Raw genomic sequence first — 17,692 nt, forward strand, 5'->3', positions numbered from 1 at the left:
TGGCACTTTGAGTCCACGTCACAATTCCGCTGGACCAATCAAAGACGGACACCAAAACTTCCCTGACCAATGAGAACGTTACAACAACCTAACGACACGCCCCCAACTTCCTTGCAGTCTTCAAACACGCGTAGTTTCTATTAAAAATGGTTCATGGCACTGAATAGTGGACATAACGCGATCAATTCTGTCGCGACATCACACATTCGTGAAGGTTTTTTTCTGTGTCAGACTGTGTGTCTCTTACAGGAAACCCATCAATGAGGCTAAATAGCTGACACATTTCAGTTTGTAGCTAGCATGCTAACATTGGACGTTAGCCAGTAACCACAAACACCCACGACTCTGTTCGTACTATAGACACAAATTAAAATACAATTTTGTTGTGCAACGTCTCAATGTCGCGAAACTTTCCGATAAAAATTTACAGAGCAGTACGTTCAGCAGCACCTGTAATAAGTAAGTGAACGTCACTTAGCCTTACTGCTAAACACGAAGTGCTTTAGCTCGTTAGCTGTTCGCAGACGTTGCGGTTTATCTGCACAAAAGCGCGAGACACTCCACTCACCAAGGGGCAAAAAACTCCACAAGAATGATATCGTGGAGTCCGATCTTAGAGTCGAAATCGTCATCCGTGTAGTCTAGCACATCACTGGCCTGGGAGAACCCAGCGAGGGCGGCCAAGAAGATCAGCCTCAACATCGCACACGGAGCTTACTGAAACGCGTCCTTCACTTCCTGGTAAAAAGAACAAAAAGAAAAACGGTTGTAGCTTAGTGTGCCCGTTGCAGCACCTTCCTCATACAAAGAGCTTTAACGACGTACAGGCCGAGGCTGCTGCAAAACGCAGACTCGTCAGGAAAGAGAAAGAGAAAGACAACGGGCAGGCAGCAGAGACGTTTCAGGTAGCGGAACCGCTCCTAACCACAGTGTGGCACACTCCTATTGGTCCGTCAGGTGCGTCACTCTGTGACGGTTAGCCAATGAAAACCGGGCAAATAAGACGTGACTTCTTCTACAAAGCACTACGATAACCCAGGGGTATCAAACTCAAATGACCTGGGGGCCAATGAGCAAGCGGGGGCCGACATAGAGGAAAAAAAGTGGAAAAAACAACTATTTAGTAGCTGGTGGGCAATATAAGATTATTCATTATGATATTAGACAGAATTGCAAAGTAAAAGTGCTTGTAAAATGATTCACAATAAATACATATTTATGATGCACAAAAACTGAGAATTACATTGAAAATGTAGCAAATAATGACAAGGATAATTGTGATTAAAACAGCTTAAATATATGTAATTTCAAGTTGAGTGTAATACATTTAATAAAGCAATGATTACAACCGAATGTCAATAAAAATATTGCCAACAAATACATTTACTCTTATATTCTGTCTCTATTCCATCACCTTGCACAGTGGTGGGTGTTCTGCATGTAATCGATTGGAGGGCCACATGTGGCACCCGGGCCACCAGTTTGACACATGTGCCTTAAATCATCTATCTATCTACATCAACATTAAAGCATTAACAATAACTTAATATATGATAATTGTCTATGTGTATTTTTATGTTTGTCATTATGAATTCTGTATTTCACTATATGCACAGTACATTACTTTTTATGTAAAATATTCTTTACTTCAAATGTTTCTGTTCATATATAACTTCTATATTTGTCTGAATGTGTGAGGATACTGTAGTAGTAGCTTTTTACTGTGTAGTCTGATTTTTAAAACATATGTTATTTGTTACCCATTGTGTGCTTTTTTCTACTACAATTGAATTTCTTTCATGTGGATCACTAAAAAATGTTGATCCCAATCTTAATGATCTGCAAAAAACAACAGCTCCTAAATTATGTGTGCACTTAGCTTTGTCATAGTCCTGTGATAAATTTTTTCACTATGAAGTTTTCAGTGAGCATATCTTGTTGAAAGGGTGAAAAAGAAAAACACAACGTCTGATATAATTCCAAAAATGTGACATATACTATGCACCATGACAGTGCTGATAATACAGAAACAGTTTCCTGGTACTTTTGTATACAAAAGTACCAGGAAACTGTAAAATAAAACGACTGCGTCAACTGTAATAATGACTCTTCTGTAATCATATGAAAGAACATTAGTTTGAACTCCTTCCCAAAGCCCATTAAAATGTGTCTGTCTTATTGTGCTTTCTTACTTTTGGAAGACATTAAGGCAAATAATATAGTCTTTAGTGTTAACACAAGTCATTTACAGTGTGTACTAAATGTTTTCCATCTGGATCAAGCTACAGTTATAAGAATGTGCCAGCAGAGGGAGCTCTTTGACAGCAGGGATCAACCCTGTACTGTGATACACACTTTTCCATAACTCAGAATCTAGTAAATGACATGTTTGTAGCACAAACTCAGTTCATATCCCTCCCTAAACATCAACTAAAACAGCAGATGAGATGACAGTACTGACACAAATCAAAACCAATAGTGTGTTGTGTGCATTCACGATGCAGATCTGATACAGTCCATACAGTTTCAGTGTATGTCCTGTGTTTGTGTTGAAAGATCAAACAAATGTCAGTGAGGAATATAATTTTTGTTTGTTTTTATAAATCTTGCAAATGTAGACTTAGATTTATACTCACTGTGTGTGTGTGCAGTCATAGACAAAATAGTATTGCGCTACACAGTACTTTGTATAATATCTGTGCTGTTTCAAGGTCACTGAGTGGACATATCCTATTTACACACTACATCTAATACAGTGCAGAGAAAAATATTCAATAAATAAAACGTTTTATATTTTTATATGACATACTAAAAACAAACTGTCCAGGGTGTACCCCGCCTATTGCCCGATGTAGCTGAGATTGGCACAGCACCCCCACAACCCTCTGGTGAAGGATAAAGCGGTAGATGATGACTGACTGACTATATAAAAACAATTAGAAACTTGTCTGGGTTTGATTCTGTTCTTCTTTGTTTTTGGTGTTATAATTATGTCTATGGCTAGGATATCCATCTAAATACTGTTACAGTTCTGTCATCACTGTTCATTTAATTCCATGATACCTCCTTTTATTTTCTTGTGTGCTGTGTGTCTGTACCACAGAGATTAATTCTCCGTTACCCACAAAATCTCTCCCCTCCCCCATTACGGAGACCCCCCCCATGCCTTGGCAAAGTAGTTGCCGTGGCAACCATCTTGTTCCTCAGCCATAACAAGTAGGGGAGAAGAGGAAAAGAGGCCTGCAGCATTATGCCAGTGACATGTTGTGAGTACTGTCAGAGACAGCAGGAGGCAAAGGAAAGGATGTGTGCACACTCACGTGTGTGTGTACTTTTTGGTTCCCTCATTCAGAATTAACACTGACCTTCTCAGTACCAGTTGTCCTCATGGAGACCAAAACCTCGTCCTTATGAGGCAGAATCTCTTTTTTGAGGAACTGGTTAAGTTTGGGGCTAAGATTTGAATTGTGGTTAGGTTGAGGTTAGGGTTAGGCATTAACTGGTTATAGTTAAGGTTAGGGATAGTGCTTTGTTGTTGAGTCCTTAGTCAATGCAGAGTTCTGAGAAGAATACAGTAGCTGCACAAACCTGTGTGTGTGTGTGTGTATTCAGGACACAGGACCCTTCATCCAAGTCCTTCAGGAGAGTAACAGATTCTTCATCCCATACAACACCAACACGCGGCGTCGCAGCTGTGTCTCCTCAGAACACTGAACGCCTTGTTGTCCTGTGCTGTCAGCGTCCAGACAAAACCATTGCAGAAATATCTGCTGGTTCCATCAGTGGAGAAAATAAATATCTAGTCATTCACAACAAGACAAAGCACATGTTACTGACTTTCTGCTCTGCCAAGGAAACACTGACGTCTGCACACTTACTCTTATAACATACAACAACTTAAAGTTCATATTCACATTCGAGTGCAGAGGTCATTAACCTTATCCTCTAACTCAGTGGTTCTCAGTCTTTTTATACCGAGTACCACCTGAGAAAATGTGGAGCTCTCGAAGTAACACCATTATCACCAACCGTAAAAAATACAGTGGTGTAAAAAGTAAGATCTCATCATCCTCACATATACTTCACACACTGGTATAGTGAAATTAGATTAAGGTGGAACAATAGGTAAGGTGGGCCTAATTATTTTTATTTAATTTATTATTATTTGGTTATTTGTTTCAATTGTTTCACTCTCAAAACTCCTCAGCTCCACTCAAATCCCATACTACGGAAGAGGATTAGGTCCAAATGTTGAAAAATTGAAAATTGAAAATTGGAAAACATCCTGACTTCTGAATTTTTTCTCACAATTCTGGCTTTTTTATTTTATATATACAGTACCACTCGTGGTAAACGTACCCAAGTTTGAGAACCATGGCTCTAACTGAAGCCTACTGTGTACACACGGAGGGCAGTGCACCTCAATGATTTAATTAGGTCAAAGGATGTTTTAAATTGTTCTACATTTTCCAGATTTGAAAGATCTTTTTCTCTTTGGGGGGGAAAAAACGCCTCTGAGTTGCAGCCTTTCAGCAGTCTTGTTTAAACATAGAAATAGAAAGTCTTGTTTAAACGTCACATGGCATCATGAATCTTGCACAAGCAAAATCCTCTTGGCTATCAAATAATTAAGTGTACTTCATGTAGAAAACAACACATGAAAGACAGACAGTGAAAAAGAGTATACTGTTAAATAGACCAGTGCTTTAATAAAAGACACAACAGTGTCACATTCAGTCATGATATTGCTTCAGTCGCTTACAGTACAGAACCCAGCCTGGCCAGTGTGTGCTGGAACATTACAATCTGACACCAGTGTGCCATCCAACATCCATACACATCCACAACAAGTCTCATCAGACTTGCACTGTTAATCTACATTCAAATGCACTCAGATTGGCTATAAGAAACAACCCACAATGGACTTTACAACAAACGGGTATGAAGAGGGGGAACGGGGACACAGTAAGGTTTAGGACATGCAGCAGGTCAAACACAGGTCTGAGGGGCTGAGGAGTGGTTTGGAAGCAGAGCCATTGATCTTCTTTGGCCATGCAGAGACGGACAAACCGGCAGCCATATTTGCATTTTTCAAAAAAACAGCCGAAACTTTGTGCACCCTCGGTATTTGCTGCCAATTTAGAGCCAGATTTGAACTTAAAAAGCCTTTAAAACACCGGTAAAACACTTCAGCCCAACGTGGTACTGGGACTCACCAGGTAAGATGTGTTTAATATATATGTAGATTATATTATGAACTATATTGTAGGGCAGAGGGTGGAGATTAGATAAGTAGTAGTAATATGGTAAATGAAGCAATGACAGCTATTTATCATACACATGTACGTGTGTGTGTGTGTCCAGATGGTTGTGTATGGAGGTCTTGGATTAGTGTCTACTTGAATTGCTTGAGGGGAGGGGGCACCTTGAAGTCCTGACCTCTCTCCAGTCTCTTCTCACACTCGATTAAGTAGTTGACGCCGTCAATCACTGTCTGCACCAACTGGACCTGAGGGAGAGACAAATTAAACTTCATCACTGAATAAAAACAAACAAAAGTCTTGATGTATGATACAAACTCTTAACATTGATTTGTAATATCCCAAGCATCATCATCAGTAAATGAAAAGTGATTTTATACATCAAGGAGAGTTTAGCAGTCAGGGGCAGGGATGTGCAATATTTCAGATACATTGTGATCACCTTGTGATCTAAAGGTTTTTTCTGGCTCAAAATCACTTGGTTGGAGATTGACAACCCCATACTCCACCATAGATACAGTATTTTATTTTCACTGTGAGCAGCAGAGATCAAAAAGTGAAGGACAGATTTGGGTGACATTTTCTGTGGATGTAGGTCAAAGCTCAAGGAAGAAATTATTTGGATACGGATTTGTTAAGAAAAAAAGTAAAAAAAGTTGTTAACCTTGTTAACCAAGAAGACAACAAGAGTGTCTTCTTGACACTTTGGGGAATTGATTGGCCTTGGTGGAGGTTTCTCTAGTTCTTTTTGTACAGACTAAACAGTACAGATATAGTAATTCAAGCCAGTGACTTGGCAGATTTAGTTACCTCTAGATAGAGGAAGGATAGCTTGTTCCCCTCTACTTCTAGCCTTTATACTATGATGGACTAACCAACTGCTGACGTATTGAACAGTTGTAAAAATGACATGAATTCTTACACTCTTAATACATGTATACTATCAAATACAAACTGTCATGTGTTCATAACTACAGGGCATTTTAAACATTTTCTTGTGACTACAGGTCAAAAACAAAGTCAACCTTAAAAACACTTCCAGTTGCAGAATTTGAACGCAGAAAGCACAAAACAGAAGATATTATATGCTTAATCGGTTACATTGTCATGATCAGGTATAGAATATACTGTGCATGACATTATTTTCATTCATGTTCATGCTTGATAAAATACAGTTCTATCACTTGACCATGCTCATATTGTGAATGAATATAGTCAGTTAAAATCAAGCTTTAATCATGCTATCATTGTTTGATTCTGCCCTTCACGCAATTAAATCAGATGCACAGCCCATAGTTCCCTCTTCCTTCCATTTAGAGTTGGGCATTCTGGTTCCAGAGCCAGACCATTTGGCTCAGCTCACCAAGAAGAGCCCGGCTCTTTGGGCTCCCAAATGGCTCATCAGTTCACCACTTTCACCTTTTATAATTCAGGCAAATTTAGCACTTCAAAATTAAAACAAAAAGAGTTTTCATTGCATTTACAGTACAGACCATGTAACTCTCTGACCACCACCCAATGAATGCACTGACCTGCTTGCAGAACCACTATCTGCTACACAAAACAGATAGAGACACCTATAACTGCTGCATGCACACCTCTCAGGTGTCAGGGTGTTTGTGGACCCTGCTGCATATGACAGTCAGGGTCTTAATCTAGCAAATTAAGCATTCTGCCTTTGTGTTTTCACAGTTATTACAATGCAATCAAATGAGTGCACCGCACACCCCCGCCCCTCCCTGCTTGGTGGTAGGATCCTTGTCTATCCTCACATGATTGGTTGCGCAGTTGTATTCAGTCACTGCATACATGAAGCACCCATAGTGCAGGTCATATCATCATATCATTCTTCCTTGTAAACTAATAAAATAATAAAAAAAAGAATTGCGGACGGGAGTCGGCTCCAATCCAATTTCTCACTTAAAAGAGCCAGCTCTTTGAACTGCCTCGTTCGCGACCGACACATCACTACTTCTGTCCCTCTAATCACTCACTGACACACCCAGATAGTGTCAGACAATATTATGTAACAGTAATAAAAATGATACAAGAGATTTTTAACTGCACCGCATTGGGTGGAAATCACACTGTCCTTCACCCAGAAAGAATGCAATCTGAATAAAATATGCAACCAACACCCTCACAACAATAGAGAACAGCTCCATTGTGCTGTAAGACTCAGGCATGACAGCATGACCAAGGACATAACAAAGACATAACTCTCCTCTCCTTTCCTCTCTTTTAAATGAACTCAGGATACAACCAATACTCAGTCTTTTGAATATTTGTTGGTATTTAAGGAAGAGTGACTAGTATTCAATGACAAATGGATACTGAAAAGTTCCAGTTGAGCATGTTAGAGGTGAATGCTGTGTTGATGAGAGGTAGACAACTTCATCGTTACTAAACCTTTGTCTTGCACATGTCTACCAGGATATTCTTACCTCAGAGTGTCCCAGGCGATCCAGGTTGGAGATGTCGAACACGCCACCCACAGCGGCTGTGTCCACTCCACCTGTCCCTCGTTTCTGCAGACGCAGGTGATCCAAGATCTTACTGAAGCGGGGATCCTGAAAGGTGGGGGCGACAAGGACATTTTTTACTACCAACAATAAGAAGTCTAGTAAAATTTCATAAATAACATACATAGAAAAGGTATGAATAAAGGTTTAAAAATAAAAGGTGTAAATCTGATTAAAACTGTTAAATTATCATACTAGCATGAGCTAACTGTTGTGTTACCTTGCTCAGCAGGGGCAGTTTGACATGGACCCCGGCTCTGAGCCCTGTGCCCAGGTTGGAGGGGCAGGTGAGGACGTAACCGAGCCTCTCGTTCCACATGAACTCCCAGCCTCTCTCCTGGATCAGACGTTCCACCTTAGAGAAGGAGAATCAGTCACAGCACAGTGAGAGATAGTGTGCTCTTTCTGCTATGTTTGATGGATGTGCCCATTCTGTTCACACACACTGCAACGGTCATTCTTTAGAGCTGACAAGCAAAGAATTGAGATTTGTCCACTTTGCCGGCAGCAGACTAACACAGACACTGGCATAGTACTGGAATTAAAACAGCCTGAATGGAGCTGTTTTTTAAGGTACACCACACTCAGTGTGAACAAGTTCAAAACCAAATGTTTTTGTGTTTGTCCTTTGCACGTTCTCTCATGGAAAACTGGGACTGCTTGGATAAATAATTTATGTTTGCATTGCCTTGTTTGGACAGTGTGTCACTGCACTTCTGTCTACAGGCTTTTATCCATAGCAGGGCAAAGGCTACTGTTGCTGCGTATAGTGGAACCGAAGGAGAAGCTGCTGGTGACCTTCTATTGCTCCACCATGGTGTGTGCACAGCAGTAAACAGAAAGGCTCTACTGTACAGAGGGTGATCCCCGTGGCTGAGAAGATCATCAGCTGCTCTCTGCCCCCCCCCAGATGATCTCTCCAGCACCCAGTGCCTCAGTAGAACAAAGACAATAATTAAAGACACTATCATTCCTGGTCACTCAACTGTTCTCTGTGCTGTTCTGGGCTATCAGAGCCATAAATACTATAACTGGTTCATAATCTGGTTTTTACAGCAACACCAATATTCCACTTATTTATTCATTCCTTTGATGGGTACATTTTATACTGTAGGAAGTGATTTTTTTATTGGATGTATGTTTGTATTACCAGATGTGTGGTTTTGTAAAATTATTATGTACAGTCATAGCTTTTATAATTTCATTGTAGTGGTTACAGTGACTTTTTAAGTGCTTTTTATTCTATTCTACTGTATGCTGTTTTCACTTGTAAGCATGCACCATAGCTTTTAGATCGAATTAAATGCAACTGATGGCAGCAGGATGGAAAATGTCTTCCACAGCCTCCAGTTTAAAGATGCAGAGTGCTCCAGGGCCGATATTAAATCTAGCTCAGCTAACACCAGGCTGATGCAAAACAAACTCCACAAGAGTACGGGCTTCTGTGCACATCACACCGCTGCTCTGTTGTATAGTTGTCATTCAAATTACTCCTTGATTATGCGTGACACCCTGAGATGCACTGGAAACATGGCAGAAGAAAGTATGTGGTTACACACAGCCAGTGTTTATCTCCAGTCTCCACAGCAGGAAGCAAATAGAAGTATTTCTACTCCTACATGGAAACCCATGCAAGTGCATCTCAGAGTATCACTTCCTACATCTGTCTTTATGCTGAGAGTTATTAGCAGAAAGGCTTTTGCCTCCCTTTTCCAGATTATTGATATAATGTGGCCTGGATTTGAACCACCAAACTCCCACGCTGCCTACGAAGCCATCTGTGTGGTTAATCATAGTTATTGGAGTTCATACTCTAATAACCATGATGAACTATGAAAAAGGTGAACAAGTCTCATCATTCTCAGTCCCAGCATGCACTCTCATCATAAACAGTTCACACACAAGTGTAGTCTTACCTCCTTTAGGCCTCTGCAGAACCTATCAAAGACTCTCTTCATGTTGCCTCCCTTCTCCATGGAGATGACTCTGGTGTGATCCTCCTCATTGATCCAGATCAGGAAGGTCTTCTCATTGTTGTGCCTGCAGTGACATTACACTGAATGTTCATGTTGTACTGATCACTGTGGATAATGGTTATTTGTGAATTGTGGGTATTTTGCTTTATACTCCACATGAGGGTTGCGAGGCCCTGGACAGGTCAGTCCATCGCAGGGCCAAATAAAATAAAAATATACATAGGAGTCGTAAATAGAGTAAATCAATGTATATACCCATTTTCCCCCACACTGAATCAATACATGAGTGGTATCTGGGAGCACTTTGTGACAAGGTGTGGCAGTAAGGAACATCTAATAAGAAGAGAACTGTGGTGGGTTTTCTATATTTAGAGGAGCCATGTGACATTGCCACTGAAGGCCATAAACCACCAGTCAATAAGGATAATGGTTATTTCAGCTGTAGATCATTGACTTGTGTGTTTGTAAGGCTGGTCTCCAAGGTGGCACTTTGAAATAGGGTTAACATTGATGACATATTTTATAATCCAGTCACATTACAAAATGCAAACTTGCTGAATGGAAATATCCTTAAGAACAACAGTAGGAAAAAGTAGAATGACTAAAACGGTCTGATTGCCCATGCCAGCAACAACTCAAGCTGCAGGAAATATGGTCAGAGTGTTTGACAGAAAGTGTTTTTCCAAAACATTACGCAATAGATCATTTAAACCCATTAGACATATTTGTCCAAATGTGTCCTAGCTAGTGTACGTTTTCGCAAGTAAAGGTCAAAAATATGTTTTGTGAACCAAATAGGTAGTTTCTGTCATTTTAGGTAGTCCATATCACACTGTTGTGTGTTGTTTCTGACAAGTTAGTTTGGTATATGAAGGTATAAAAACACATCACTACTGCACTAGACAAGAAATGGTGTCACTAGCACAACATGTTGCTCACATCTATAGTGTGGGAAGAGGTGGTGATGCAGCATCCATCGTTATTGTATATGCAGTATTTTGTTTGCCACTGCACAATTGTTAGAGATTTAACCGGCTAATGAATTGGTTGGAGAGTGTTTACTAAAAATGTAAGGACACAAAGTAAGAGGTAAAACAGGAGTAAACAAGAGGAGCAAGTACTCTAGGGAAAAAGAACACAAGGGTGCATTAAAACAATTATGAAGGCGGGGGATAACATTAGAAAATGAGAGCAAATGGAGCATGACATGGGTAGTGAAAGAAATGAAGAAGAGAGAGAGGCAGAGAAAGAGAAAGCTGCAACAGGACCTGAAAGAGGAGATGAAAGAGAGGTGAATTATTTAAGGAGGAGAGGTTGGTTTCTATGACTGGCACAGGGAGAGAGGAGAGAGAGACTGCTCATTGATCTTGGCTGGCTGGCACTCAGTGCTGAGGGAGCATTGTGTGCAAGACACCATCACCACAGCTCAGCAACAGGGAAATGGTATTACTGCTATCACCATGCCAGGGATGAAATGAATGGAACATTTTATGAAACGACACTAAGATTAAAGACTAAGCAGCACTTTTTGTATTTCTACAGTCTAACCATAATCTAAATTATGTGCACACTTCTTTTTCTAATATGCATAGTATATATTACCTTTTATTTCAATATATTAGTGATAATTGGGCAGCCATGGCAGTTCTGAGGAAGGCGGAAGATACACGCTGAAACTTATTAACAAAGGTAAAGGAAAACTTACTATTGTCTAAAAAATGTACGAAAGTACAACAGAGCAATTTCCAACTATCTCTGTAAGATGCAGGGAATGTGTGTACCATTCACAGCTACCAAATCAGTGAACCTAAGATCGACACCAACACACTTTGTTTTGAATACAACATTCAATTTACTGACAGGATATGAGCTTCATTATTCTTGAAAGTCAGAAATTCACAGCAGTTCCACAAGGATCAATATTTAGACCTTTGCTTTTTAACTTGTGCTAACTCACATCATGCAATGCATCTTATCATGCATACAGTTGTTATATGACATGATGACCTCTCTGGTCATCTAAATCATGAATCATTCTGCTTACTTTTCTTAGTTATATTTTGTACACACAATCTAGACCCATGATTTATTGCAGTAAACATAAAGTCTTTACTTACTTGTAAAGAAAAACACTATAATATGCACTTTATACAACACTTGAATTAGTTCTAGCTCCCCCTGCATTAATAATGGATGGATGGATGGATGACTCTGCCCTCTTAATAATACCAGGTTTCTCTACTTACCAGATACCACGGGCATCAGGCCAGTCACGAGCCATGCCTGCACATGTCAGGAGTGGCGACACAGGCTTGTCAAACAGGAAGTGGTCCTATAGTAAAGACCGAGACCTTAAGGTGAGCACTTTGAGTGTCAACAATGGCTGTGGCTGAATAAGCGAACATGATTTAGTATGCAATTCAGATCATTGTTACACAATACAAGGTGGGTTTCCATCATGTGTGCATATGTATCACAATATAAAGGTACATGCAAATAAAGCACCTTTAGGGAATAGAATAAAAGAGGATGTGTAGAACTCATGTGACTGAAACTTCCCAAATGCTTCTGCATTTCACTGCCATAACATAAACAGACCGAAATACAGAGAAAAACTACAATTGGTGAGAAAACTACAACATTCCTTGACCTAGAAGCAAAAATGTCTACATTTATGAATTAAAGCTGTAACAAAATGTAACTACCGTATAGTGTCTATCAAAAGCAATTGGCGCCAAGTCCAACTCCAGTCTGACTAAGCGTATACATGCAGGTGTAATCGGATTATCCAGGTATGTTAGTCCGTATAAGACTAGCTCAATTTTAGTCGAACTTAAAGTTTACATGACATTAAGAAAACTGAATGATTGTGTTTTAACATGCATGTAAACTCACTGACTGATAAATGCACATTTTGTCTAGCTTTAATGGAAACCTAACTCCTGTGTAGTGCCATGTAGAACTGCATGGTCCTGGTGTTATATTTCACAACAATTTAATTTCAACACTTACATCAATGAGCTGTTGCTGCTCCTTTTCGGTCAGCTGGGTCAGACTGTAGTATTTGCCAGTCAGGTCATCCTTTAGCCCAGCGAGGGCGTCCACCACCACCCTCTCCACCTCCCTGCGCTCTGCTCGGGTGCAGGCGGGGGGAAGGCTCAGCCCCCGGATACTGCGGCCGGTCCTCACTCTGGAGGACAGCACGTAACGCTCATCAAACTGGCCTGAATGGATCTGCATCAAAAACAGGTCGGGAAACATATATCAGTGTGGTTTCTATTGCATGCATATAGGAACGTGCCAAAAAATCAGTGTCATTAACATGAACGCTACCTTGCTGGCATCCAAGTCAGTGGGGTGCCTCATGGTGTGAGGGTCATAGCCATTGTGCCTTTCTTTGATGATAGGGTCCAGCAGGTCTGCAAAGACCTGACACAGAGTTTAACAAAATAAAAATACAAGACTTTTTAATGCACTTAAAACTCCACCGATCTCGTTAAAAATAACCTTGGTCCTCTATCCTTTTCTGTCTGACCATCGGCCAGAAACATTGGTGTATGCTTTGATTCAGATTTAACCTTCCAGTTGTCCTGTCCTGCTTTCTGCAATTACAGACAAAATCTCCAAAAGCAAACCATTGCTTCCTCACTCATTTTTGAAAAAGTTATCCATGCATTCATATTTTCCAGATTAGACTCGTGTAACTCCTCCTCTCCAGCTTCTTATTGGTTTTAATTGGCTGCCCTTCACTGGCTCTCTGTAAGTTATAGAATTGATTTTACTGATCACTGTCAAAGCTCGTTACAAAAGTTCATACTTTGTACTTTAATTTACTCCCACATAACATTCCTATTGTGTAATACTCTCTCCTTACAAACAGGGAAACAGGATTAGTTACTAAATTCTCAGAAGATTAAGTAACTGTGGACAAAATTATTTCACAATCACCTCTGATGAATAAAAGTCTTAAAGTCACGATATAAGAAGCTAGGTTGGAGAATTTTCCTCAGACACTATCACTGTGTGTCTAAGAAGGTACAGTGATGTCTGACCTCATAAGACTCCTCATCTCCTGCCACCATGCCAACGGTTTTGATGAAAGGGTGCCCGGGGTTGTCCACGCCCGTCTGAATGGCCTGGTCCAGTGTGTAACCATTGGGGGTGGCCTTGTCACACAGCTTGGCATAGATGGCAGGTGTAAGGTTGCTTGCCATGCAGTTGTTATGTTTGCGCAGGTCAGGATACTCCGCACTAGACAAATAAAAAAAGGCAAGATACTGAATATAGTGCTGCACACATTTTGAGAGTGTTGGCACAGATTAGTGACAGTGCTGAGTCTTTGAAACATGACCCTGTGAGACAAAATCGCATTTTGCCAAAGCAGGTCAATTTGCCATTTGTGTCACACAGAACACAAAGAAAGACAATGAATCACATAATACAATTAGACACATTATAATACAACCAACTATTCATGACTGTCATTTAAGTTTCTCATTCATTCATTATTCCACTCAGTGTCGCTGTCACTGAGCTCAACAGTGAATCTAGAATGTAGGTCCAAATCAGTATCATTACACTTAGAAATTTGAGATACTACTTCCATTTTCTGTGACACTGAGGGACATTTTGTACTTTCACTCTACAACTGCATCCACTTGATATTTGTTGATTTTCTGATTATAATAAAAGTTTATAATATACGTTATTATATAGTAGGCCTTGCAGAATGAGTGATTTTCTTTTGGGTGTTTTTTTAGGAAACTAACATGGGTATAACATGAGTACGTCTTTCACAATGAGCAATAAAATATCTCATTTATCCATTCCCTAGCATACTACTTTGGATGAAGGTGGAAGTAAATTTGTGCTTCACACTAGCAGGTTCAAGGTGCCTTTCCCTCAGAGGTCAGACATCTTGAATACACTTGACTCTCAGGTTTTTAAAGGCACACACTATATCACTCAAACCAACTCCAACACATTCACAATTTGTTGCATATGGCAAATAATAGCAATCTGTTTGTAAATGGGTGCACATAGTACATGTGTGACCAAGTAACAAGCATAGAGAGAGAGGGCGCAAGAGTTTTATCTAAGCCACACATTTTTTTTACTAATCTGACGCCTTTTTATGATCCGTGTGGATGTGTCATGGGACACGTACACATCCCTCCTCAGCCTTTTACTATACTCCCAATGTTACATACATGTCCGTGTAGCATATATGGATTTAATTTGCAGATGTGATCCTTGCATTCTGCATATTTAAGAACAAATAATGCTTAATAGTGATTTAATCTTTATTTTATCCGATTCCCAGCCCTCATTTGTGGTATTGGTGCTGGACATGAGTGCCATAATACCATCCCTACAGTAATGAATTGTTGCAGGTCTAGTGTCATGTAGGACTGCATGATACGATATCAGACAATTATATTACCAATATGATAATATGGGGGTTTGAAGTCCATGCCCACTTAGTACCTTTACAGGAATATTCCAGCCAAATTGCCAATAGTACAGAACTACAATATATAAGTTTAGTTGTGATTTTGGCACACAGTGCTAATTAAATAAAAAATTAAGTTTCCTGACATTGTGATTGATTGTCAGATGTTGCAATTGAGTTGAAGAGTAAGGCACAACTGATCATTTTCGCATCATAACATTCATTTTTATGGACATATTATATATTGAAATATATGATATTTTATATTACAAATATATATGTTATAAAACATGTTTTCTCATCTGAAGAGCAAGATTTTTTTTGGTGCAACACTGCAGAGTGTCAGCATAATGCTGTTCTGTCACACATTGGGATTTCAGTCAAATTGGAGTTCACGCGGTATCACGTTTTATTGTGTCACATTGAACGGTGTTTATGCAAATCTGTGCTTGACATTTCCATAATTCCCCCATAGCTGTGGTGTGTTAAAGCATATTAAAGCACACAATAGCTATAATTAAAATGGCCGTTTTTGTGTTCCAAGGTTATCAGTGTGGGGATATAAATTCAGAAAGAAAACCTAAAATAAATCAATATATACTGTATATATGATAAAAGATGTATCTCTCTCCAGCCATGCAACGATGTGTGGTGCGCTTGTGGAGCAATGTAGCGGACACCTCGCTTACCTGGCGGGGTAACTCCTGCGGACCGGCGTCCCGGCGCTGACGTGCTCCCGGTGCAGCAGGAATCCAGCCGTTACCGAGCCTCCCACCAACGACAGGAACCCGATGTGGCGTTTGGAGGACAATATCCTGGAGAAGCTGCTTGCCATTGTTGTTTTCTCTTGTGTATGTGTGTGTGTTTTTATTTAAATAAATAGAACAATAAAATAAATGTCTAGTTGTGTTCCAGGGAGTGCGGGAGTGACCGTCGGATGAGAGCGTCGGTGAAGAAGAGCCTCTGATGGAATGATGAGCAGGACACAGATTTAACTGGAGCGGCGTCAAGACGGCGGAGGAACACACGACCAAACCGGATATTGCTGCTCGCTTCAAAATAAAAGCACACACTTAGCATAGTGATAACGTTTCAGCAGTATGCAAATATTTTGTGAGCAAGAAAGAGGGTAGTTGATGGTCACTGTGTGACAGGACAAAGTAGTTAAGGTTTACTTGTTTTTTCACTGAGACAAAACTCTGGATGCACAGTTTTGATTTGTATTACCTGTAAATTCCCAGGTCAGACAGTGAGGTCAAAAGTTAAAGACAGTATTATGTCCTCTACGTTGTTGTGTCTGGGAGACAAGCCAAACTTTACACTAAGACTTTGAGTTCGTCCTACAGGAATGTTGATTCTAGTTTTATGTCAACAGCGTGTCAGTGATACGAGCGGCTACGTGCCGAGATTATGTGAACCTTTATTCCACAATTTATTGCCCTTTTAAGTGTAGTAGCAAGGGCACAGTACAAAGTAAGATCAGAGAATGAGATTAATGGGAATTTAGATTACAACTGTAACATATGTAAGCCTCATGGACTTTGTTTTATCTTCAAATAAACAATGCAGCATGAAATTAGTCTTTGAATAAATTGTCAGGAGATCATTTGAGCTTTTTATACCGAGATACCTAAAAATGATCTGAATCTCTGTCTAGATAAACCTAAATATTTATAAAGCATCTGCTGATAAAATAACATTTTAAACTGAATAGTTATTCAAAAAATCACAGGAACGCTTACCAACGGTTTTATTGTGAAATCTCCTGTGTATAGGAAAATACATGTCTTATCTTACGCAGCTTGATCGTGCTGAAGGTGTGCGTCTCTGTGGGTGGGTGCTGTGACTAATAAAGGACATGAGAGAAAAAGCTCTGCAGCAGTGAGAGGCCTCACATCACCGGTGAGCAGCAACACTGGGTCACTTCTCAGTCCCACCACTCACAGTCATCGCTCAAGCTTAATGTGTCAACTCAAACACCAACAGTTAAGATTTGCTTTGCATTAAAAACTCTGACACGGTCAGTCCAGTCAAAATCTGCAGCTGGTATTTCCTCATTGTCATGCGTTCCACCTTGTACTTTGCAAAAGGGAGCTCCTTTGCATACCAACACATGGTATATTGCCTGGACAGTATTGTCCAGACAAAGGTAAGTATGACCTCTAAACAACCTTCAGCAATAACATGAAAGACGTACCAAAAATACTTTTTCATAGGCTCTGACTTGCCTTAGCTGCACATAAACATGTGCATTAATGAGTCTAATTTTTGTCACTGAATCTGATTAGGTCACTGTTCCTCCTCCTGCCATCACAAAGGCCGTACTGTTTCATATTCAAGGTCTGAGCTCCTTATGGAAGAAAATTCAGTAATCTGTGGATTGCAGACAAAATAGCAGCAATACGGTAATCTGACCGAAGTTCATGTTCTGCAGAGAACAGAATCAGTTTGTGATTTGTGAGTATGTAAAATTGCATTTTA

General features: G+C 40.0%; 2 protein-coding genes across 3 annotated transcripts in view; both read right to left on the reverse strand.

Annotated features, from left to right (window-relative positions):
- pdia3 (protein disulfide isomerase family A, member 3) overlaps window positions 1-919 on the reverse strand; it is a 6,858-nt gene extending 5,939 nt beyond the window's left edge. The window contains exons 1-2 of one of the 2 annotated variants that reach the window (XM_044036698.1): window positions 826-918; window positions 569-738 (exon numbers count right to left, since the gene is read on the reverse strand). In XM_044036698.1, coding sequence (XP_043892633.1) covers window positions 569-702 — 134 coding nt within the window. In that variant the 5' untranslated portion in view covers window positions 703-738; window positions 826-918. Of the gene's footprint in view, window positions 1-568 lie in introns of both variants that reach the window. The other variant, XM_044036697.1, reaches the window with a different exon arrangement.
- Window positions 920-4,684: 3,765 nt separating this feature from the next.
- Window positions 4,685-16,187, reverse strand: ckmt1 (creatine kinase, mitochondrial 1). The gene is made up of 9 exons (XM_044036717.1): window positions 15,901-16,187; window positions 13,812-14,010; window positions 13,093-13,188; window positions 12,772-12,993; window positions 12,006-12,091; window positions 9,700-9,823; window positions 8,004-8,138; window positions 7,706-7,831; window positions 4,685-5,509 (listed from the first exon to the last, which is right to left on the reverse strand). The coding sequence occupies exons 1-9, from the start codon at window positions 16,044-16,046 to the stop codon at window positions 5,396-5,398; spliced, it is 1,248 nt and encodes a 415-aa protein (XP_043892652.1). The 5' UTR covers window positions 16,047-16,187; the 3' UTR covers window positions 4,685-5,395.
- Between the last annotated feature and the right edge of the window lie 1,505 nt (window positions 16,188-17,692).

The sequence above is a fragment of the Solea senegalensis genome, linkage group LG10 (assembly GCF_019176455.1).
Source record: "Solea senegalensis isolate Sse05_10M linkage group LG10, IFAPA_SoseM_1, whole genome shotgun sequence".
Lineage (NCBI taxonomy): Eukaryota > Metazoa > Chordata > Actinopteri > Pleuronectiformes > Soleidae > Solea > Solea senegalensis.